The following is a 25,861-nucleotide window of genomic DNA, read 5'->3' as shown; positions in this document are numbered from 1 at the left end:
GATAATTGTTTGTTATACCTAACATGAAATCATAGGTGATGCATGAGAAGGAATAAAAAAAATCTACGTATTTTTCTATGTTTCTTTTCTAAATTAATTTAACTTTGCACTTAAAATTAAAATATATAAATCGTGCATCGCACGGGTCCTATACTAGTTACTAACTAATTTTCTAACAAGTGATGTCAATTGTTATTTTAATCAATTTTTAGGTCAATTAGTCAATTAATGATGTTTTAATTGTCCCTAATTATACTTAAATCATTTCAATGAATTAATAAATATTAATCCTATTAATTTTTTAAAAGAAACCCAAAAGATTAGATTAAGTTTAATCCTCAAGTCTTATATGTGACCAGCTTGATGGTGTGGCGTGTTCACATTTATAAATAAGCCCAACGCGTTTAAAGCTCAACACATTGGTTAATGGAATCTAAAAGTAACATTAGCATAGAAAATAAAGTAACATCGGTTTAAAGTAACAACGAATACAATGTATAAGTAACACCATCATGGAAAGTCAAGTAACACAGTCTATATCAGGAAGCTTTAACATGAAATTGAAAAATCTGTAAAAAAAAAAAAACAAGAAAAGTAACAGCGAATACAATGTACTCCCTCCGTCTCTTTTTGTTTTTTACATTTGGTATTTTGCACGCGTTTTAACGACTAATTAATGTGCATTGAGATTATTCTAAGTTTTTCATGTGAACGAGAAAAATTACGTTTATTTATAATGTTTTCACTCTTTTCAAAACTATGATATTGGGAAAATGAGAAAAAGTTAATGTCCATATGGAAAAGTGTGAGAGATTAAATGACCAAATAAATTTAATTGGTTAATTTAATAATTGGACACAAAATTTGATAGAATATTAAATGATTTATCTGATAATATAATAGGAAATGTAAAGAACATTTTGGAACACCCAAAAAGGAAAACATAAAAAACAAAAAGAGACGGAGGGAGTATAAGTAACACCAGAATAGAAAGTCAAGTAACATCAGAATAGAAAGTCATGTAACACCAGTCTATACAACTATGAAACAAGAAAAAATAACAGTGAATACAATGTATAAGTAACACCAACATAGAAAATAAGTGTAACATCAGTCTATACGAGGAACCTCTAATACGAAACTGCAACAAAACAAGAAAAGTAACATCGAATATAATGCATAAGTAACATCAACATTTACATTCAAGTAACACCAACATAGAAAATAAGTGTAACATCAGTCTATACGAGGAACCTCTAATACGAAACTGCAACAAAACAAGAAAAGTAACATCGAATATAATGCATAAGTAACATCAACATTTACATTCAAGTAACACCAGTCTATACAAGGAACCTATCTCTCACATGAAGTTGAAGAAACTACAGTAAAACAAGAAAAGTAACCGCGAATACAATGTATAAGTAACATCATCGAATCAAGTAACAACAGTCAATAATCTTTTCCATAATAGCTACGCGCGTCGCACCATTAAATTAATAGTGTGATTGGTCACACAGAAGACGTGTTGCTAGCTTACTTTTCTTGTCTGCGACAAAGGAAGAAGACTAACCAAAAGAATACCAAAATTATGTAATCAAAGAACTTCCTGCCAGTAAGACACTACTTCTACTGATGGACATCATGGAGTAATCAAATACTTCCACCGCTTCTTTTTATTTATTTTAAACTTGCCCTATTTTTCTTTTATGAAAGTTGCATATTAGTTACACCATTTTCCTTTTATGAAAGTTACATATTAGTTGCATCATTTCCTTAACTTAACTAACATGTAACTTAACTCAATAAAGACTTTTTTTTTACAACTAGGTCACCTTAAGCTCCGAGGCACTTTTGGTACTAAGGACTCGATAGGGATAAGTGGGATAAAATAAAGGATCTGCCCTCGTTAGTTGATATCATGGAGTATAAGTTTTACCAGATTCGGGAGTTGGGATTGAGCAGAATCAGAATCTCGAATGTGCCGACAGTACCGACCTTACTTCAGGGTCGGGGTAAGGAAGAGCAAATTCGACCTGGTTCAGGTTCACATATGTATCATTAAGCAAAAACGAAAGCAAGTTTAGAAATCGATTAGTCAATGGATTTCAACTAACCTCTTTCTTTGCCTACGGGATGTGCACTCTTTTCTTCTTTTTGTTAAGGGTAAATTGGTCATTTTCAATTCATTTCTTACCCTTTGGTATAAGATTGGTCAGGTGAACTAGAAAATACTTCCTCCATTCTTATTTATATGACACAATTATTTAGACACGTTTGCCAATGCACGATTGCAAACACTAATATCTTCAATTATAGATACGAAAAAATTATAAAAAGTTGATATTTAAAAAATATTTATTGAGACGAATCTAACAAGACCCCACACGACTATGTTTTTTCTTAAGTATAAATCACAAAACGAAGTCAAAGGATCATTTGTGAATAGTGTCTAAAACTCAATTGTGTCATATAAATAAGAATGGAGGAAGTAGTTGTTTGTGAACAGTTCCTGATCAATTAGATAAGTTCAACTTGTGCTTGATTCGTTTGTAATCGAACCAAGTTTGAGCTTAGCTTTTTAGTTCAATAACTAAACAACCAAACTCAATTGTGTTTAGCTCGAAATCTCACAGGCTCGTTAATTTAAGAAAAATAATGCATATTTATAAGGTTTTGTCATATTATATCCCTTTATATCAATACCTAGACTATCAATTGAATGGCAAATAGCTTGTTAAACTGAAACTAATGTCTAATTACAGATGATTTGATTAGGGTCGAAACAAAACTGATTACAATGTTCAATGAATCCAAAAATAAAACTTACAACGGGAGCCAACAAGAACAACAGGAAACAAACACTCCAAAACTATACCATTCACAAGGGTGTATACAGGGATACAACATCCAAGACAGCAAACTCCCTCCATTTTTGTTCTAAAGGGACTTATTTCTTTAATAATTTAAAACGACCCCTTGATAGATTTTCAAGCTTCTGGAAGCTGAAACAATTGTCCTTCACTTTCAGTTCACCAAATTTAGAAAGAGACAATGTATCCAGCCTCGCCGCAATAGCAACTGCACTCACTACTGTAATGCGAAGATCCAGTATCAATTAACAAGACTGTTGTATCAATTAACAAGACTGTTGTTCATTGTCAACTCCCACCTGATGCATGGAAGAAGGGCGGGGTACAAGGAGCGATAAGTCACAAGGAGTCCTCATATCTGATACTTTTACTGTACATGGGTGATAACTCATTGTTCGCAACCTAGTAATGAATTTTGCACTTAGGGTAGTTATGAGTTATGCTAACACTGCTCAATAAGCTCTGTAAGGCTTCTGAAATGTAATGCTCACACTTCTCTCCCTGAAATGTAGTAAAATATTAAAATCATTTACAAGATATTAATATTTCATCTAATCTTATGCATATAATGCACTTTAGTCCATACACACGATCTCTAAGTGAGAAGGACGCAAACATTAAAATTTAAAATGTCAACACGATACATCAGAACCAAAAGATATATGTAAGACAAACTAAACGTCTTTTCAAGTTTTGGCTGTGTGGAGGAAGTATTTTCGGATATCAGATATGTGCTTGCAAATACATATCATAGCAAAAGACAAAATAAGAAAAAGGACAAAATAAATTAAATGGTACTTTTTAAAACAAAAATGGTACTATTTTTTACAGAATGGTACTTTTTTTTTTTACAGAATGGTACGTCCTATTTTGTCTTTTAGCTATTTGTCTTTTAGCTGATATGTGTGTTTCCACACATATCTGATATGCGAAAAAACAACCTCGTAGTAGGGCGAAGTAGCAAACTCATACCTGCATATGAAAATATTGTGGCAACTTTCAAATGAATTACTTTATCTAATGCTCAATCAATTCTCCTACATCTGATTCACCCAAAAATTAAAGCTAAGCTTCTTTGGCATTTATTTCAATTATCCCTTACTTTAATTTTGGGCTTCCAACACCGTCAACAATCTGGCATTTATTGCCTCCAAATACTTAACCTTATAACACCTGGTTGCTCGGTTTTTCATGTGGTTGCCTGGTTGGTTTTTCACCGGGTCACTCCCAACCTCCCTAACCATATCCTCCTAAAAAGTTTCAAACTCAATCAGTGCTCCTATAGCACACTCACATTTATCACATCATTAGTTCAATAAAAAGGGAAACACACAATTAGGTTGAAAGTAAAATACAAAGAGGTACCCATGATGTCTTGGCCAACTGGTTAAGAATGAGGGCTTGTGTACAATAGGTCTCAGGTTCCAATCCCCCCTACGTAAGTGTAATTTATATTGCCCTTGTGAATCATTCGCACCGAAAAAATAAAAAATTAAAAAAAGTCCTTAGACTTGGGGGTTGTTTGGTTGGGCATATTGGAATGGGTTGGAATGGAGGTAGAACCCATTCCATCCATTTTATTGTTTGGTTGAGACTTTTTGGTATGGGATCTCATACCCAAGGGTTTCTAACTTCTCCCAATTCCCATGGAATCCCATACCCACCTCTCACCCAAGTTTCCCAATCCATTCCCTCAGGTCACAAACCCTAACTCACAAAAGAAAGATGAGAAGAGGAGCCATTCAAAATTGAACGGTGCCCGACTGGCTTGTCGGCAAAATACAAGGATTTTGCATCTTTTTGTTCATTTTTATCAAATAAATACAGAGTATGATTTAAATTTGATTTTTAGTTTTTTTATTTCTATTTTTACATAGGATAAATTTATACAGTATTAAACTGTTAATGAGAAGAAAATTTGAAATTATAGTTTGCAAGTATTTTTTTTTTTAATTTAAAACTAAATTAGTTACATGAACACTAGAAATAGGATATAGAACACATTCCAATGTTGAACCAAACAAATCCATATTGGTAAGGGGTTTTCAATCCATACAACCATGGTATGAGAATCCATTCCAATCCATTAAACGACCCCTTAGTTCATACCCCAAGGAAACTTAAGGGAATCAAACTAGGAGTACAACAACATCATGGTCCATGAAACATGAAAAACTCAAAATAAGATCTAAAACATACAAAATTGTTCTCTAACCAACACTCACTCAAATTAATACAATCTCATTGGGTGACCTGGATATCCCTTGTCATAGCTGCTCTAGGTGGTGGGCTCAAGCTCGTAGTTAGAGTCCAGATAAAGGTGGTCTCCTTACTCTTCCCTCATGACGGCTCCGTTAGAGCTACCTAAAAGATACAATTAGTGAGGTGATTTTCTAGCAGAGCCGCCGTGAGGGGAAGTGAAAGGAGACCAGGTTCATCATTTGTGACAAGTAGGAGCTTGACCAGGTTCATAGGTTCATTGACCCCACCCCTGAGAGCTTGATGAGATTGGATTAATTTGGGTGGCTGTTGGATAATGGAGTTGGTTGGAGAAACTTATGTATATGAAATCTTCTTAGTATGAGCTTTTTATGTTACTTGGACTACGATTGTTGTATTTAATTTCCGTAAAATTTCCTTAGGGTATGAACTAAGTATAGAGACATCTTTGTATTTAAGTTGAACTAAGTGCAGGTAGAGGTGCAAACGAGCCGAGCCGAGCCGAGTCGAATATTACCCTGTTCATGTTCATTTAATTTCATTTAATTTAGGCGAGCTCGAGCTCAAAAATCTGTTCAAGCTCGGTTCGTTTCAGAGATTTTGTGTTGGTGAACTATTCATGATCGTCTCGTTTAATAATCGAGCCGGACTTATAAACGAGATTTTTTCTTAAACGAGCATTGCGCTATAGAGTTTAACCATTTGAAAATATAATATTGAATGTGCACTAATTTCGCCTTTTAAATTCAATTTTTTTTTATTCTACGACACTTTTTTTGGATGTTAAAAGTCAAAATACGATTTTTATTTATAATAAAACAATTATGTATCGCAAATTTGATTATAAACACAAATTGACGAGCTTGTTTATGAGCGTAAGTAAACGAGTTGTTCATGAACTTAAATGAACGAGCATGCGTTTGTTCATGTTCAAGCTCGTTTAATAAACGAGCTTCAAAAGTTGTTCAAGTTTGGATCATTTATTAAACAAACGAACATGAATGAGCTTTAACCGAGCCCGAGTAGTTTATTTAGAGTCTCGGCTCATTTGCACCCCTAAGTGTGTGTTTCCCTTAACTTTTTATGAACAAATTTTATGTTGAATACATTATGTACAAGTATGTGTGAATATTTGTTTATGTGATAAATGTCAGGGTGCTATAAAAACCCGTTAGGATATATTTTAGGAGTTATATTGTAAACTGATGAGGATTGATTGCGATCACTCATTATTTCCTAAATTCGTGCAAACGTTATACTATAAGTTAAGTGTTAGACTCATCTAATATATACACAACCAAGAGGCCAATGAGAATGTCAAACAATTGCATCCTTAATTACTTATGCATGATATCACAACAACAAGAACATTTAATCAAAGGCTCGTGATTATGGAGTTCCTCCCACAAAGTATTCAATTTTGCAAAATAAGTAGACACAAACATGTTTTTGGTTTGTTCACGCTTTGCAACAGAGGTAGGTAAGTGCTGAATTCGAGGACCATTAACAACATCTAACTGAGATCTAAGATTGTCCATAAACACTTAGCATCCCTATGTTTGGAGAGAGAAGACTTTACCTTCGGCTTACTGGTGTTTGTTATCCACGAAACTAGCATGCCTTGAATTTGCAAAATTGAATACATTGTGGGAAGAACTCCATAATCACAAACCTTTGATTAAATGTTCCTATCATGTAGAAGTAACTAGGAATGTAATTGCTTGACTTTCTCAATGGCCTCTTGGTTGTATACATATATTACATGAGTCTAAAGCTTAACTTATATAACGTTTGCACGAATTTAGGAAACAATAAGTAGTCACAATCAATCACAATTAATCACCATAAATTTACAATATAACTCTTAAAATATATCCGTAGTTTATGGTGACCGTATGAAGACCAATGGAGGTGGTCGAGGTAGAGGCAAAAATAGCGGCGTGGCAGAACACGACAGCCATAATCCTGTATGTCGTGGGTGCTACAGACACGGAAAAATGGAGGGCACTCTTTTGTTTTAACCTCACTATACTATTCATAGTTGCGGGCCACTATGTACTTACTACTTTTACGAGAAGCAAGTGAATGGGGCCAATGTGTGGCAAACAGAACGCTTCATTAAGTCATTTTTCACCCGCTCTCGATCAAAACAAAATAGAAGAAAACTATTAGCCTAAGGCAGATTCAAGGTATGTGACCATCCGATGTCGAATCATCTAGTTGCTTTGACTACAGAACCATGCCTGTCTAGAGGTTTCTTTGGTTGTAACAAGTTTTTCTGTGAAAGACAAAAAATTCTTTGCAACTATTACATAAAGTAAGGAGTTTCGATATTTTAAGGAAGCCATGAAGGACATTAGTTGAATGTCAATGCAGGAAGAACTTCAGGCATTGGAGGACAATTACATGTGGACTATGGAATGTTTACCTACCGGTAAACGTGCTTTGGGAAGCCAATGGGTGTATCGAAATAAATTTAACACTAATAACATTTTAGACGGGAGAAAATCAAGATTGTTGATTCTTGGCAATCATAAAAAAAAAAAAGCCCATTAACTACACCGACACTTTTGTTGCGGTGGCTGAAATAGTCCGCAGGTTCGAAAAATTATGAATTTTATCAAATGGATGTTCATAATACTTTCTTACATGGCGATCTGAGGAAGAGGAGTACAAGGAGCCACCTCTTTGTTTTTACACAGCAGGGACTCCGAGAACGGAGTCTATCTTAGCTTGGGGGGAGTTTGTGTGCCTTGGGTCGTCATTGGACTTCTTGTTTGGTGTGAGTAGTTAATGGTCATGGGAAGATGAAGCTAGCAACCCTCATAAGTACTCTAAGGGATAGGTGGTGAACCGTATCCTGGTACCCTTTGGGCCACTTATAGTGCCCCCAATGCATCATCTGCTGTTCCTCGGTAAGTGAGGGCATGGGGATTCGCTACATTGGGGCTGCGTGTCTAAAGGTCGGATCACCCTTTGGATTACTTCCCCCGGTTGCCTATAGTCATATGGTAGGTAGGAGACTTGTTCTGACCTAGGGATTAGACTCTCGGGGCCTTGCCAATAAGGGGAGGTGGGTTGGCCATGTTGCCATTCGGGCACTGGACCGACCTTCTTGAACCGGTCGGTTGGGGTAGTTAAGGTATGGGGCAATATTTCCACTTCCACTCTCGACCTGTTGAGAATACAGACGTTGGGCTACAAAACATTGATACTCATTCTCCTCTAGGTTCCTCGTTTGCAAAAGCTTTAACCTCTCTAAGGTTGGACAAGTAATCATCAGTAGAGGTAGAGAAGAAGAGGGTCTCTCAAATGTAGCAATGGAGGAGACACTAACACGCCTACTGGTTGGTTGGTCAAAGCTAAGGGGCATGTCACCGTGGTTCAAGGATATAAAGGATGCCTCCCAAGTGGTGACGGCCCCTACCCTCTGGTGATGTCCGGGTGGGAGAGGATACAAAGGTGTTGTTTGGCTACCATCCAACTAAACCTTTTACGTCCTCTCTCACTGTCAATCTCGGTAATGAAGTTTGCCCTCACCATCTCCTTAATAGTGAAAGTGCATTCCTCGGAACTGAATTCATCACATCTATATAATCCCCGTGACCTAACTCTCTAACTATGCGTATGATAAGCCCCCCACATTTGATGACACCACTTAATTTTGGATTATCCCTAATATTAAGACATCTTTTAATGAAATGGTAAGCCGAGTTTACTAATCCTTCCTCCGGTCGATTTTATAAACAAGCGGTGGACTTTTAGCTTGGCTTGAGTGAATTTGCTCATGTCTTCTTTAGAGAAAATGGCCATGTTTATCAATCTAGAGGCCGTTCTATGTGGTAGAATCCTCACTCTATTTGCACTTGCATTTTTCCAATCTAAAGATGATAGCCCCGTAATCTCTTTCCACCATCTCAACTGATCATGCCCAGAATAGGTGTTGCTATGAATATCAAAAACAGTGTTAGACAACTGGCCATTTGAGGATTTTGTTTAGTCTAGTCAAAGTCAAACATGTTGGCTTGTTGAAAAGTCTAAAACTAATCTCGTACTCGGGGTACTCATTATCATTAGTGATCTTGGACCTGTGTAGGGTGGATAGGAATTCTAATGTGGTCCTCTCATAAGTTAGTTCTGTGATAGTAAGGAACTCCCCCCAACCTAAGTTCTTAGGATTTTCCTAACTCATACATCGATCCCAAGATCTTGGCAAGCTTCTTGATCATAGAAAAGAGTGGGAAACATTAAGTGCTCATTTCAAGGTAGGATTTTTTTGCTAGTACTTGGGATGTTAAGTGGTAGCTCAATAAGTCGTTCATCCTCATGCTCGGGTGTTGGTTGTGTGGAAGAATAACGATTGGTTTATTTTTTTATTTTCCCCCCTTAAGTCCCATCATTCCCTTTTTTAAAGCATACATTTTTATTTTTTTGGAATGGTTTGACACAAAATAAGGGTAACGTAAGCTTACACAATGAAAACAACCACAATTTTCAACTTCACAAAACACCACAACACACTCCCTTTCCTTCAAACCCCCATTCAATCTAATGTACCTGTTTTAACAATTCAACAATATATAATACCCAAGCACAATGGGGGAGGGTTGCCAACAACTAACAACACTATACAAAAATTAAACAAAATGTCACACAACACACTATTTACACTAACTACAATAATCACAAAAATTCAACATTTAACCACAATGCAACTAATTTTTTTTATTATTATTATCAGTTTTTTGTATTTTTCACAAAAAAAAATTAAATAAAAAATATTTTTAAATTAATTAAACCTACGAATTTCAGATTTTTTTATTAATTAATAATAAATTTTAATATTAAAAACCTTTTCTGAAATTCATAGCTTTAATTAATAAAAAAAAAGGTATAGAAGTTTGTAGCTTTAATTAATTAAAAAAAAAAAAGGTATTTTTATTAAAATTTATTTTTGTCCGAAAAGTACAAAAAAATCAGATATAATATAACAAAAAAAATTTAGTTGCATTGTGGTTAATTATTGAATTTTTATAATTATTGTAGTTGGTGTAAATAGTGTGTTGCGTGACATTTTGTTTGATTTTTGTATACTGTTGTTAGTTGTTGGCAATCCTCCCCAATTGTGTTTGGATATTATTGTTGAATTATTGAAACAGGTACATTGGATTAAAATGGATTAAATTGGTGGTTTGAAGGAAAAGGAGTGTGTTGTGGTGTTTTGTAAAGTTGAAAATTGTGGTTGTTTTCATGGTTTATTTTGTGTCAAACCTTTCCCAAAAAAAATATAATGCATTAAAAAGGGGAATGATGAGACTTAGGGGGGAAGTAAAAAATAAACCAATCATTCTTCTTCCACACAACCAACACCCGAACACGAGGATGAGCGACTTATAGAACCACCACTTAACATCCCAAGTACTAGCAAAAATTCCTACTTTGAAATGAGCACTCAATGTTCCCACTCTTTTCTATGATCAAGAAGCTTGCCAAGATCTTGGGATCGATGTAGGAGTTGGGAAAATCCTAGAGAACTTAGTTTGGAGGGAGTTCCTTACTATAGCAGAACCAACTTATGAGAGGACCACATTAGAATTCCTATCCACCCTACACTGGACCAAGATCACCAATGATAATGAGTACCCCGGGTACGAGATTAGGTTTAGACTTTTCAACAAGCCAACATGTTTGACTTTGACTAGATAAACAAAATCCTCAAATGGCCAACGCTCAACACTGTTTTTGATATTCATAGCAACACCTATTCGGCATGATCAATTGAGCTGGTGGAAAGATATTACGGGGCTATCATCTTTAGATTGGAAAAATGCAAGTGCAAATAGAGTGAGGATTTCACCACTTAGAACGGCCTCTAGATTGATAAACATGGCCATTTTCCCTAAAAAAGACATGAGCAAATTCACTCAAGCCAAGTTAAAAGTCCACCGCTTGTTTATAAAATCGACCGGAGGAAGGATTAGCAAAACCCGGGTTACCATTTCATTAAAAGATGTCTTGATGTTAGGGATAATCCGAAATTAAGTGGTGACATCAAATGTGGGGGCATATCATACACATAGCTAGAGAGTTAGGTCACGGGGATTATCTAGATGTGATGAATTCAGTTCCGGGGAATGCACTTTCACTAGTAAGGAGATGGTGAGGGCAAACTTCATTACCGAGATTGACAGTGAGAGAGGACGCAAAAGGTTTAGTTGGATGGTAGCCAAACAACACCTTTGTATCCTCCCCTACCCGGACATCATCCATACTGTAGGGGCCGTCACCACTTGGGAGGCATCCTTTATATCCTTGAACTACGGTGACCAGTCCCTTAGCTTTGAGCAACCAACCAGAAGGCGTGCTAGTGTCTCCTCCATTGCTATATCTGAGAGACCCTCTTCTTCTTCTATTTGTACTGATGATTACTTGTCCAAAACCTTAAAGAGGTTAGAGCTTTTGCAGACGAGGAACCTAGAGGAGAATGAGTACCAAAGCTTTGTAGTCGAATGCCTGTACTCTCAACAGATCGAGAGTGGAAGTAGTGGAAGTATTGCTCCATACCTTAACTACCCTAACCTACCAGTTCAAGAAGGTCGGTCCAGTGCCCGAATGGCAACATGGCCAACCCACCTACCTTTATTGCAAGGCCCCGAGAGTCTAATCCCTAGGTCGGAGCAAGTCTCCTACCCACCATATGACTATAGGCAACCGGGGGAAAGTAATCTAAATGGTGATCCGACCTTTAGACACGTAGCCCCAGTGCAGCAAATCCCCACGCCCTCACTTACCGAGGAGCAGCAGATCATGCATTGGGACCACTACAGGTGGCCCAAAGGGTATGAGGATGGAGGATACGGTTCACAACCTATTCCTTAGAGTACTTATGAGGTTTGGCAGCCTCACGCTTCATCTTCCATACACAAGTGACTCTGAGGACGGAGTCCATACACAAATACACAACAGTGACTCCGAGGACGGAGTCCATCTTAGCTTGGGGGGAGTTTATGTGTCTTGGGTCGTCATTGGACTTCTTGTTTGTTGTAGGGTAGTTAATGGTCCTTCTTCTTGTTGTTGGGTGACTTTGTGCTAGGGTAGTTAATGGTCCGTTTCTATTACCAAACTTAACTCATCCTGTGTTTAGTTCAACCTAACCTAAAACAAGACAGTATACTTACCAAAACCACATAATAACTAACGAGGTACAACAATCTATCATTAAGATACAATAAATTTTCGCATTATGAAACCGTAGGCAACTCTTGAAACTAGGTGCTCTTGTAAATCAAGTTCATGCTCACAGAGACGCAGACTAAGGTTACTGTATTTCATTCCTTTTCCAGTTTTCCCTTTTTCGTTTCTCTTCTCATTTTCCAAAATTTCCTTGTGAGTGTATTGTTATTGTGTTTATCCCAAGTTTTAGGTGCGTAGACAGCCTTGGATTTTGAAGAATATAACACTGAATACCAAACACCAAAGAAAATACTCTACAACAAGAATTAGACATGGAAAGATATAATTTTTAAAAACAAATAGTGACCTGTTCAGCAAACATACTTTTACTAATGACCATATGAGAATTTTCTATGTACAACTGGCATTACCTTAAGCAGACACGAAGATGCAACAAGAGAACTATCCCAATCACAAGAGAATTAGAAGAATAACCTAGATTTCCAACAAATATTAAAGATGTTGGAGGAGTGGGGGTAGCACAAGCGTTTTAGGCTGCATTATAAGTTGTCCAATAAACTAAAGGTTCCCTTAATACCTGATAGAAAATGCATAAGTTTAAAAACATGAGAGCATAACTGTCAAATATTTCATGTTAAAGTCCACATCCTTGCATATATTCAGTCTATTAAAGCCTAAGACTAAATCAAGCACATGGAAAGATTCAACAAGAACAAAAAAAAGATATATTGAATGATAAATCCTTACCACTTTTCCAACGAATATGCCTCTTTAAGCTGTCACGTCTCTGCCGTCAACAACCCTGCTGAAGAAACCTACATTATAGCATTGGATTGCTTCATCAACTCTGCCCACATCTTTAAGCGCATTACCCTTATTTAAGGAAAAGGATAACAAATCAGGTCTAATAACATGACAATATGCGGAATATACAAAATGATTCCTCATAATCAGCAAGATCCCAGAAACAAACCAAATTATTGTATGCCTCCAGAAACTCTGAATCACAGATAATGGCCTCTTTGAAATGAAGAATTGCCAAATCAAAATGCCCTTGCTCATAATACGTACTAGCCAAATTACCTGCCATTGCAAGGCCACAATGCTATGTCACAAACATAGAAAATACTAATTTGGCGAAATATCCATCAACGAACACAAAATCAAACCCAGAAATACTTCTGACAACCAAACATGCCAACTTGAAACAAATAAATTATATATGAGAACTACACATTTATGGGTAGTCTAACACAAGCTACAACAGTTTCCCCACAATCAACAAAAGAAACTACGAATATAATACAACCATGTTTGATTCTCCCTCCATTTCTATGTTATTCTTGGTCGGAATATTCTAGTTGAAGAAAGAGAAACTTTGGCCATGAGTGTTCATTAATAATATACAATGACTTTAAAAGCTTGGGTTCAAAAAGGCATCAGTAATGAAATTATTCAGACAGATAGCTGAAAAAGTCATTGGTAGTTACGGAAAGAAACAAACAGAACATCACAATAATTCAAATCTCAGAGATTTATCTAATCTCATAACTCCTACAACAATAACGTAGAAAAAAAATAGGAGGCTTACCAAATGCCATTGCATAGTTTGGTCGCGCCTGAAGAGCATGCTGATAGCACGTGACAGCTTCTTGACTCATTCCCAAAGCCTGAAAAAAGTAAAGTAAATAAAAGACTGTTTTTTCTCCATGCATAAATTTGTTGTTAAACTAACCAACTCAGCAGCATAGAAAGAAGCACTTCAAACCAATTTACCTTGTAAACATTTCCCAAGTTCAAATATGCATCAGGAAAAGATGGTTTAAGTTTCACACCTTCTGAGAAAAAGCAAGCATGAAGGTCACAAGACTCACAACTCACAAGTGATTGGGTAAAAAAAACTAGATAAGAGTTATCAGTAAGAATGATAAAGTAAAGCACGAAAAGTTACTCTTAATCTGTATACCATAATTCAAAAGAAAGGGGGACTCATGAGCTCTATCTACCTTGTAATACTGAAGCGCCCTGTTTAGAGAACCCGATTCCATAAAAAGGCCAGCAAGATTTGACCAAGCAACCCCGAAAGTTGGTTGTATACGTTTAGCCTCAAGATAGCAACTATAAGCCTGCACAAAAATAGATTCTAAAATATGAAGACTTGGAGATGGAAGTAACAACATGATCAACATTAGAGCCTGCCATGTAGCCAAGAATTGATATCTGTACTGAACTGTAAATAAAGCCATTTACAGACACGAATTACTCCCATCAGTAACACAACTGGTGATTGAAGAAGAAAGAAAAGAAAATTAAGGGGGGTGGAGGAGAAAAGAAAAATCAAATATTGTGACCATCATTTCCCGTTCAAGTTTTTCCTCCATTTCTTTTTTATCTACTCACTTCACTTTCCATCAATACCAACGCTCCCATATAATTTTAGGAGAGAGAAAAGCTAAAATGTGATAGTAACCTGCATAAAGTAGTATACGTGAGAGTAAAGAGGTGCGTCAAATGTCTAAAAGAAGTAAGTTACCAGTGTGTAGATTAAAAGAGACATCCAGAAAAGGAAAGTAGGTAAACAGAAACGGAGGAAGTATATCATTTTGAGCCTATTTTATAAAAGTCATAACGACCGAGAGGATGATCGTACCCAGAACTGAAGTGTATGAGTTAGAATAACATGGAGCTGAACATCAAGAGAACCAACATACAAAAGAGGAGATAAATGCTTTTCAAGTATCTGTTTCTTTTACTTTCCTTTCATTTACTCCGGAGGAGTGGGAAGTACATTCGCTTTAATAAATTTATTTTTAGTTGAAAAAACATTTACAAGAACCAAGATGTGCAGATTTTCGGGTCCAACTTATTTTTATTTTTTTCAGGAAAGTGGTTGAAATCAAAACAAAATTGGCCGAGGTTGGGTGAGACGGGAGTACGGGAAGCAATCGAAAAATGTACGGTTTGTTAGAACTAGACGGAGATAACTGTTAGATAACACAATTTTGAACATTACGAATTAACAACTGCGTATAGAAGAAAACACTATCAATGAGTTCAAGAACTTCCCTCTGGCAACTTTCTTCCTCTGATATACCCCATAATTTAAGGAAAAGAATAAACAAAGAGAAGTTGAATAGGAGACCCCCCAATAAGCTAAATGCAACACGAAGTAAGAAACTAAAAGTCTAGTCTTTCAATAGACTAGCAACACACGATACTGACCAACATCTTTCCGATGAGCTTCAAGAAAGCAAATCGAAAAAATATCTCCCTTTAAAGTACAGAAAAAATAAATATCTTTGACATAGCACTGTGTAGGACTTACTTCTTGCACTAAGCCTTGTGCCTTCATTAAATTCCCAAGGTTGCTATGTGCATCGACCTGATCAAAGGCACAGAAAGTTCAGCCAAGATATGGCGTTGAAATCCAGAATTCTGACCTTAAGCCTTATTTGACCAAGGTTGACATAGAGGGAGAAAGAAGGAAGAATAACAACGCTGTGGCATTTAGGAACCGGGATCTAACCAAAAGAGGATTTAATGCCAGAGCCTGGTGGCAACATTGGGCTGCCTCAATCAATCTTCTCCCTATACGCATGTATGCACTATGTCACGGATGGCCTCCCACACCATCGCATGTGGCAGCATGCAAGGCAACAAGCATCGCAAGGCAACAAGCATCGCAAGGCAACAAGGTGCACCGCCAAGGGTGGCGGCAAGGTCGTTGGGCACCACCGGGCAACGTGGTGTTCCATCGGAAGTTGGGTCGTATGAGTCGTTGATGCATCGGGGTGCATCATGGTGCAGGGACATGGACGCTGGCACTGGGCGCTAGACAACACCCACCCCCTATAGAGGTTTATTTTGAATAGGCCATGAATTCCCAATGAACACCCACATGACAATAACGTAATAATGGGTCGTTTGGGGACCAAACGATATCCAGATGGGCTGAAACTTGAGAGTGCCACGTATTTTGGCCCAATGAAGATGATGGTCGGGCCATATTTCGGGTTTGAGGCCCAGAAGGCCCGGTTTTGTAGCAGCTATGTCCGGTTGTGCACCGGAAGGTTCTAGAGTGCTCCGGAGGCATCTTGGACACTCTAGCTTGGTTGTTCCTTGAAGGTTCTAGGTAGGTGGAGTCTAGAACCTTGTTGTACAGATTAGGGGAAATAATTCTAGAGACCTCTTGTATAGAGGGTTCCCTTGGAGGTGAGAACATTCTAGAGAATTGTAGGGAATTCTTTGTAAAGAGTAGTGTAGAATATTCTAAAGTGTAGAATGTTCTAGGCTAGGGATTTGGGTGCCTATAAATAGGCTTCGCCATTCATTTGTGCCAATCAGCCAACACCTTTGTAATTCTCTCAAGCAATACAAAAGGCTTTCAAAACTCTCTTGCTTACAAAGTTTCCTTACTTAGCCATTTTCGTAGCACACTTAGCATAGCTACAACATCGGGTAGCCTTGACTAGTGATCCGACAGGAGTGTGATGCTAGTGGGCAGCGTGCAAAGGGCTTGGAAATAGTCAGCACGTGACAACTAGCTAAGATTGACCTACGTTATAGCATTGGATTGCTTCATCAACTCTGCCCACATCTTTAAGCGCATTGCCCTTATTTAAAGGAAAAAATAACCAATCAAGTCCAATAACATGACCATATGCAGAATATACAAAATGATTCCTCAAAATCAGCAAGGTTCCAGAAACAAACCAAATTATTGTGTGCCTCCAGAAACCCTGAATCACAGTTAATGGCCTCTTTGTAATGAAGAATGGCCAAATCCAGTTGTCCTTGCTCATAATACGTACTAGCCAAATTACCTGGCATTGTAGGCCACAATGCTATGTCACAAACATACACAACACTAATTTGGTGAACTATCCATCAACGAACACAAAATCAAACCCAGAAATACTTCTGACAGCCAACCATGCCAAGTTGAAACAAATAAATCATATATGAAAACTACACATTTATGGGTAGTCTAACACAAGCTACGGCAGTTTCCCCACAATCAACAAGAGAAAGTACAAATATAATACAACCACGTTTGATTCTCCCTCCATTCTATGTTATTCTTGGTCAGAATATTCTAGTTGAAGAGAGAGAAACTTTGGCAATGAGTGTTCATTATTAATCTAGAATGACTTCGAAAGCTTGGGTTCAAAAAGACATCAATAGTTCCATTATCCAGACAGATTGCTGAAAAAGCCATGGGTAGTTTCGGAAAGAAACAAACAGAAGATGGGTATGAGCAGAGTTTGTAAGAGAGCGTAAAGGACGCTATTTGTCTACACTCTACCCGAAAGGAGGAGGAGGGTAATGGAAATTAGAGACATTGAAGTGTAGGGTTACAGATGAAGAAGAAACAGAACCAAGTGTAGCAACTCGATCGGTGAATGTTGTTCTTACGTAGTTTTGGTGTTACTTCATGTTTTGGGCAATTTTTGTCTTTTTCTTTCCTACACGGTAATTATAATTTTATGATTATATTCCACTTTTTTTTTGTTGATTTGTAGAATAAATTCCTTTATCATTTTCAGATTCCTGGTTCCAACCTATTGATCCTATCCTAAAATAAATAAAATGTTATACGAATTACTTAATGTATATATAACGATAAGGTATAGGAAGGTAATTCGGTTTCTAATTTTATGGTTATTCCTTGATGTAATGAGTTATCGATGAATTTTGCATACAAAAATGTATATATATATATATATGTATAACAGTTTTATGTGTAAGACAATCTTCTTGCCATTTAGCCATACTTTTAATCAAATAATTACATGTTATGATCAAATGATTACATTAAATTAATTATGATCTACAATCAAATAGTCATACCTTCTAATTAATTAGTTATTTTTTCTAACCAAATAGTTGTTACACTTTCTAATCGTGTTATAATATTTTTCAATGTCGTAAGTTTCTGTAGATCTCCTAATATACTCCTTCCATCTGTTTTTGTTTTTACGTTTGGTATTTTGCACGCGTTTTAACGACTAATTAATGTGCATTGAAATTCCTCTATTTTTTATTTAAACAAGGCAAATTACGTTTATTTATAATGTTTTCACTTTTATCAAAATTCTGATATTGGAAAAATGAGAAAATTTTAATGTGCCAGTGGAAAAGTGGGAGATATTAAATGACCAAATGAATTTAATTGGTTAAAATAATCATTGGACACAAATTTTGATCGAATATTAAATTATTTATGTGATAATATAAAAAGAAATGTAAAAAACATTTTGGGACACCCAAAAAGGAAAACGTAAAGAACAAAAAGAGACAGAGGGAGTAGTAAATATATACGGAGTATACTTTTATATAACGAATATTTCACACCTACTACCGGATATCTACATTGTTGTCTTTTTCTTTTTAATACAGAAATGTCATGTATCTGTATCCCGTTTGTTAGAAATTCCTCAATAGGGCTTTGTTATATTGGAGCGAATTAATCTAAACTTATATAAGTTGAATTGAATGAATTGAAGCTAAACTTCAATATTCCGGTGATGCTTTTATTAATTTATTTTTGGTGCGATTGAGCCACAAGGGCTACAAATTACAAACGGGGAGAAGGTGAGGATTCGGCCATGTGACTTATCCCTCGTATATATATCCTCTATTTTAACCACTAGGGCAAACCTTTTTTTTTCTTTTGAGGGGGACACTAGGGCAAACCTTATTGTTAACTTATAAGCTTTATTTCCTTGAGAAAAACTTATAAGCTTTATAAATCACAACATTCATTGGCACTAGTTTTTGTTGTTGACTTAATCAATAAGTTTATTGAACAAGTAGCTTGAAACTTTGAACACGAGCTTGATACAAAGCAAGCAACTTCTCCCTAGGAGGTAGACATTCTTTTACAACACCAAACTTAACAAACTCTTGAGCCCAATTCAAGTATTCCACAAAAGAGGAAATCTCTCATGCACCAAAATCTTTTTTCTTGTAACTTCCTCTTGTACTCTAACCCAATATGCAATCCCATTAGCAACTATATCAACAAACCCAATATTTTCACCACCAAAAAACTTCTTCCTTTTCACACTAAGCTCATTTTCAAGCCATCCTAAGCATTCAAATGCTTCATCCATGGCCTCTTCACACTCTTCTCATCAACCCACAAGGCCTTTTGTCGCGCTCGAAACAACCTATCATCTATAAAGTTTGCCCAAGAGAGGGCATTAGCTTTCTCCCAAGGGTCCTTAGGCAAAAGGGGAAACATTTCACAAGTTTCATCGATGTATTGAAGGATAATTAGTGACTCTACTATTGGTTTACCATTATGAACCAAACTTGGGATCTTTTTATTAATAGGGTTGTACTTCAAGAGTTGAGGGCTCTTGTTGGTGAGGTCTTCTTCTATGTATACATAAGGGATGCCATAAACTAAAGGTTCGCTTAATACCTGATAGAAAATGCATAAGTTTAAAACATGAGAGCATAACTGTCAAATATTTCATGTTAAAGTCCACAGTCCTACATATATTCAATCTATTAAAGCCTAAGACTAAATCAAGCACATGGCAAGATTCAACAAGAACAAAACAAGAAAATAGTGAATGATAAATCCTTACCACTTTTCCAATAAATATGCCTCTTTGAGCTGTCACATCTCTGCCATCGACAAGCATGACCAATCTGCTAATCACATCATTAAGCATCACGAACTTGTGCTCATCTATCATCTAACATATCAAGCACCTCTTAAAGACACTTCTAATTGCTCTATCCTTTCGGCAAGGTCATGTTTCCCACTATTCTTCAATCCATCCGTGACCACATCAAAGTTTTTCGATAAAGGTGGTAAGTTCATCTCAGTCATCTCAACCAAATAGTTTGCAGCCTCAACAAATCTACCCCCACGAGCACACATCCTAATCAACATCGTGTAAACTGGCCTATTTGGCGGATGCCCTTTAATCTTCATGTCACTGAAAAAGCAAAAGGCATCATCAAACTGTCCAGCCCTACACAACGCCTTTAGAATTGGGGCATATAAACTCGGAAAGGGCTTATGACCTTCCTCAATCGAGCAATGTAGTAGCCTAAACGCCTCATCCAATTTATACAACTTAGCAACAATCGGAATCATGATTTTATATGTATCAATATCAGGGCAAAGCCCCAACTTACACACATCATTAAACAATTCAATGCAAAACTCAACCTCCCCCGACTTAAAAATGGCTTCCAACAACGAATTAAACGTCCTAATATCAGGCACAAATCCTTCCTCAGCCATTTTCCTAACCAAACTCTTAGCATTTTCAACATGACCAGCATTCAACAACCCATCAATCAACAAATCCCGGCCTCGAACAGGCGGATTAAACCCCTTCTTACTCATCTCCTCTAAAAACTCTTGAGCCTCCCTCAACTTCCCGGCCTTACACCACGCGTTAACTAGCACCGAGTAAGTCTCCTTATTAGGATTAACCCCTTTTTTAATCATCCTCCTAATCAAAGAATAAGCACCATAGAAATTCTTCCCCTCACACAACGCAAACAACAAGGAATTATAAACCCCAACAGTTTGTTCACACTTGAAAACCTTAGGACAAGAATTGAAAACCCTAACAGCTTCATCAATAAAACCCTTACTACCATACTCACGGATTATAAACTCAATTACCTCAGTGGAGAAATTCAAGGAAGACTCCTTGCAAAGCTGATGAAGTGCCTTCCACATGGTCTCCCAATGGTGAGTCCTAGCTAGGGTTTTGATGAGCTCTTCGTGTTCGATCGCGGTAGGTGAGTAGGAGGGAGAGTAAGACCGCGCCCAATTGAAGAAACGGAAGGACTGTATTCCGTCACGAGAGCAGCTGCGAAGAACGCGGTAAACGAGCTCGTTGGTGACGGTGAGTCGGAGCTTGTTTAGGGTTCGCTCGAGGTAGATGTCGCGGCGAACAATGTTGGAGATGTGGTGGATGGCGGCGAAGTACTCGTCATTGGTGGTGGTGGTGGTGGAGGAGGGGTGTTTTCTGCCATTGGAGGAGGAAAAGGTGGAGAGGAGGGAAAAAAGGGAGTTGAGAGGGAGGAGAGAGAAAGGGGTAGATGGTGAGGTGGGGTGGGAATGGAGGAGACAGTGTCGAAGGATGGAGTTTGCAGTTGATGATATCATTCTTCTGCTTTCTCCGTTCTGGTGAAGAGACAGAGGAAATGATAAGGACTGTAGGTGGTGGTTCTCCGGGATGCGGAGAGAAGTTCTGGTCGGTAGTGGTAAGATCGCATACAGTGAGTACTAGTCTTATATGCACGCAATCGCGTGCGGAATTATATAAAAAACGTAAAATCGAGTGATTGTACTTATCTAGTAACTTTAACCTACTTATTCAACATGCTTTTTTCTTTACTTTCTTAATCATAAATAGAAACTAAAACTACCAAACAAAATTTCAAAAGCTAAAAAGGTGCAAGCACACAAATAGAGAAAACACAGATAGAGGCCCTGAGACTTGCAGAAAGTATTGTCATGTTAAATTCGAAAAAGTAGAGATAACACAAATAGAGGCTCTGAGACTTCAAAATATTTTTTACTATTACATATTTCTCCATCATTCTCATCCCATCAAAAATTAAGGCAAAAACTTAAATGACTAATCAACAGCAAGTCTACTCAAATTAAGTCTCATCCCAATGCTTTCATTCATCCCTCCAGCTCAAGGAAAGAAACATCAATCAACAAAGAAGGGTGCACACCGCACCCTAACAAACAAAACACTGCATAAAAAAACAGAACAACAGTAATGTTAAGACAACATCAAAACACTGCAGCAGAACACATCAGCTGTTGCTGGGAAAAAACAGAAGAAAATTAACACTTACTGCAGCAGAACACATCAGCTGTTGCTGGGAAAAAACAGAAGAAAATCAACACTTGAAACAACCTGCGAACAACAGGAACAACCTAACAACAATTGGTGATTAATTAAACAAACCAAAATAATTCAAAAAAATACTCTGTAATTATCAATTTCATATTAATTAAAATGAACAAACCCAGAAAAATTAAAGCAATGCCCAAAAAAATTAATGGTGAAATAGTATCAGGATCGCACCAAGGAATTTGATCGCCGGCGCCGAAGAATCAAATATACAGGTTATGCACTGGTATAATTAAATCTGCACAAAGTTGAAATTAAATCAGCTTCAAGGATCAGTATTCAGTGTAGAAGTTCGAAAATTTTAGCAATCCCGCTAATAGCTGAGAGCCAACAAACATTTCAAATTAAAATAAATTTACAAACAAATTGTTTAAAAAATGAAGGAAACTAAAACCAAAATTGGATCAAACAACTAACCTACCTCAGATAGAAGGCAATTTTTCTGAAAAAGTTACTAAAACATACAGTCTCTCTATCAATGTAAAAATCAAAAAAATCTGCGAAAGTTTACATAAAGTCTCTCTGTATGTCTTATCACATGAACCTGGTTTTGGCACAAAAGAACAAAAGGAAAACTTTTTCAGCAAATTGTACATTTATAGACGATCATTTTCGACAAATCACATTTTCAAACATTGAAATCTGCAAGTAACCAGAATTAATTACTTAGATACAGAATCAGCTATCCATGCAGATAATTTCACATGAATATAATGAAGCAGAAAATACACAGCAGTGCAATAACTTTTGCTTGAAGGATCAAATAAGCTTACAGTTGGAAGACGTAACTATTAACAGAGAATGTTGTGTGGGTTTTTTCCATTAAGTAAACAATGAATGTATGCTTCAAACTTTATATGAACATGAGGTATCCTGGTTTAAGAATTCATGAATAACGCGATCTATGGTTCTTGTATACACCAGATGATGACCCCAACAACACTCTTTAATAGCAGAGTGAGCAATAGCAGTTCTCTAAGCAGAGTGAGCAGCACAAAGTTCTCTAATAGCAGAGTGAGCAGCACAAAGTTCTCTAATAGCAGAGTGAGCAGCAGCAGTTTATGGCTAGAAATTTGAGTAAACATGAGATTAGCTCACTGAAGTTCTGCATAGGTTGATTAGCTAATACATTCTCATCCAATTGCTAATTAATCAAAAAACAAAATTATATGAATCGCCGAATAATTACTTGTTCAATTCCAGTAATTATGTCCAGGACTTAACACTAAAGTAACTCGCCAAAACACTAACAAATACCCAAAAAAATCATGAGAACTCAAAACAATCTTGTATACATTACAATCAATTTAACATAAACCAATTATTAATGAATTATCTATTAATCTCTTATGCATGAAGACATAAGTTCGATGTGTAGCTGATAGAAAAAAGATGGGGCCACAGATCTAGACGAACCTAAAGGTGATTTCCAAGAGGAAGTGAGTGGTACCAGGATCACGCAATACCCGTGCCGCCTTTCAAATTTGGGCCAGCTCCCTCTTCAAATGCAGCTTGCTCGGATCATACACTCTACTCCTCCCTGCCATTTCCTTCTTCACCTCCCTTTGTGTTAATATTCTACACAGTTAAATCTGCATTAAAAACACAACCTTCACCAACAACAAAAAAATCGAAGTACCCAGAAAAGGGATTTGAATTTACATGTAGTTTAGAAACTACCCACATCAATCAAAAATCAAAAAAGGTCCCCACTTTTGTTTGTTGTTATAAATCTGTATAAATCCCAAAAATCCTCTCTTTCTAATGAAGGAAGAACATTGAGAAGTGAGATATCTATATGATGGTGAAGTAATGTGTAAGTAGACCTATAAAGTATAATGTAATAAAATCCTAAATTAATTTATAGAAGATGCAATAATTTAATTTATAGATGATTGAGGAAAGAGGTACTACTGCTACTGTACTACTCCTAACTTTGTAATAATGACAGCAAAGCACCCAAATTTCAATCATCAATCAATGGAGCTGGAACAAATTAAACCCCCAAATCTTACAAATTTGAAATAAAAAATTTAAGAAATGAAACAAATTCAAATCACAAAATCTGCAAAATTAAAAATAAAAAAAATCGAATTGACAATCTAAATTCACAATTCACGAAAGAAAAAAAATTGAAATAATTTCGAAAATTTTCAGAATTGGTGATTAATTAACAAACTAAAATAATTCAAAGAAATACTCTGTAATTATCAATTAAAATAAATACCAAAATCTAGCAATATATTGGAGTACTATTTAATTTCATCAAAGCAACTGCCAAATCCCATAACAAAAAAATTCCCAAATTGGTAAAATTAAATAGTAAAATTAAATCAAATGAAACTCACCACGATTTTTGATGTTGTTATTGTTGCTGTTGTTGTCGGAAAGTCGCCATCTCCGCCCTCCCTCCGCCGGTCCCTGCACCACCTCCGTCGTATAACACATCTCCGGAAAACCCAGACGTCATCTTTTTCTTCTTCTCACCTTCCAATTGTTTGAATTGAAGCCAATGCGTTAGGAAACGGACAAAAGCAAAATTTATAAGGCCCCAAATCATATTTCTAAAACCAATTAGGAATCCAAATCAGATTTCTAAAACCTAATCAAAAGCAAAACCTCGTAATGAAAATTGCAAAAACGAAAACTAAATAGCACTTAAAATCCTTAGTTTTGTAAAATCGGGATCGCAAAAATAGAATCAAAGACGAAGAAACCACAAAATTGATGGGAAAAAAATAATTGATTGTATGAATTACCTGATGATGAGATCGAAGATGAGAGAGAATTGAAGAATTGAGATTTTTGAGTGAAGGGAGGAGAGATCGTCATCGCCTCCTAGTTTGGAACCCTAATTTGCAATTCGTACTTGTTTGCTCAGATTTTGAATTTCGAGGGTTTCCCTGGTGATCGGGGAAGAAGACGGGGAGGTTTCGGAGGTGTGAGATTGCAGAATTACCATGGAGTTGAGAGGTTAGAAAAAACGATGGAGTTGGAGAGGCCAGAGAAAAGGATGGAGTTGAGAGGAAAGAGAGGGGATGCGTTCAAACCCAGTGATTTTCTAGGGTTTGGAATCAAAGTTGGGGGTTAGATTAGGAGGAGGAGAGAGAAGAAAACGGGAGGGAGGAGAGCAGGAAGTCAGGAAGGGTTGAATGTGAATATGTGGGGGTATTATCGTCAATTCAAAGATGGACACGAAAAGTTAATTTACTTAAATACCCTCAGGAGTTGGCTTATATAATAGAGATGAGTAAAATCGGATATTCTGTCTGATTTAATAACCACATCGGAAACCGGGTTTTTTATTAGTTAAATCATCTAGACCCATATCCAACCCGATTTAACTGAAAAATAGACAATCCTATTATAACTGGACATGGCCGGACTTGCACAAGGGCTCATGTGTGTCTTTGTGTCATTGAGTTTTCTAAGTTGTATTCATTGTTTTTAAAAGTTACACGTTAATGTCGAGTTGACGGAAAACTCAATTCTTTTTAGATGCATTTACTTTTAAATATACATTCTCCTAACATTCTACTTCGTATGTATGATTTCCTTAAAAAAACAAAACAATAACAATTTTAGTGACTTGTTATAAACCGCTATAAGATTAAACAAAAACGCCCTAATTTACTATGAACTTCCCTTTGTACCCTTACTAGATTC

At 36.6% G+C, this 25,861-nt stretch overlaps 1 protein-coding gene, 1 long non-coding RNA gene and 1 pseudogene across 13 annotated transcripts; all 3 read right to left on the bottom strand.

The window, feature by feature from the left end:
- Nucleotides 1–2,749: 2,749 nt before the first annotated feature.
- LOC110794707 (pentatricopeptide repeat-containing protein At5g18390, mitochondrial) lies at nt 2,750–21,554 on the bottom strand. Of its 10 annotated transcripts, XM_021999669.2 has the most exons (10): nt 19,886–21,554; nt 17,001–17,110; nt 15,814–16,900; nt 15,613–15,669; nt 14,294–14,413; nt 14,064–14,125; nt 13,879–13,957; nt 13,261–13,370; nt 13,035–13,160; nt 2,750–3,374 (listed from the first exon to the last, which is right to left on the bottom strand). In XM_021999669.2, the coding sequence occupies exon 1, from the start codon at nt 21,430–21,432 to the stop codon at nt 20,005–20,007; it is 1,428 nt and encodes a 475-aa protein (XP_021855361.2). In that variant the 5' UTR covers nt 21,433–21,554; the 3' UTR covers nt 2,750–3,374; nt 13,035–13,160; nt 13,261–13,370; nt 13,879–13,957; nt 14,064–14,125; nt 14,294–14,413; nt 15,613–15,669; nt 15,814–16,900; nt 17,001–17,110; nt 19,886–20,004. The 10 variants fall into 10 exon arrangements, with proteins under 10 accessions (XP_021855361.2, XP_056699498.1, XP_056699497.1 ...); XM_056843520.1 differs by lacking the exon at nt 15,814–16,900; XM_056843519.1 differs by lacking the exons at nt 15,613–15,669; nt 15,814–16,900.
- On the bottom strand, nt 17,154–19,996 carry LOC110794718 (probable glutathione S-transferase; annotated as a pseudogene).
- A 148-nt stretch (nt 21,555–21,702) lies between the features above and the next one.
- Nucleotides 21,703–25,091, bottom strand: LOC110780266 (uncharacterized). 3 transcript variants are annotated; one of them, XR_008919489.1, is made up of 6 exons: nt 24,955–25,091; nt 24,544–24,682; nt 23,612–23,787; nt 22,370–22,433; nt 22,137–22,198; nt 21,703–22,031 (listed from the first exon to the last, which is right to left on the bottom strand). It is a non-coding gene; the product is annotated as an uncharacterized lncRNA (long non-coding RNA). The 3 variants fall into 3 exon arrangements; XR_008919488.1 differs by having other exon boundaries at nt 22,137–22,218; nt 23,612–23,773; XR_008919487.1 differs by having other exon boundaries at nt 23,612–23,773.
- Between the last annotated feature and the right edge of the window lie 770 nt (nt 25,092–25,861).

The sequence above is a fragment of the Spinacia oleracea genome, chromosome 4, assembly GCF_020520425.1.
Source record: "Spinacia oleracea cultivar Varoflay chromosome 4, BTI_SOV_V1, whole genome shotgun sequence".
NCBI classification, from domain to species: domain Eukaryota; kingdom Viridiplantae; phylum Streptophyta; class Magnoliopsida; order Caryophyllales; family Amaranthaceae; genus Spinacia; species Spinacia oleracea.
The sequence above is the reverse complement of the archived record's forward strand: the minus strand, read 5'-3'. Positions and strand labels throughout refer to the sequence as shown.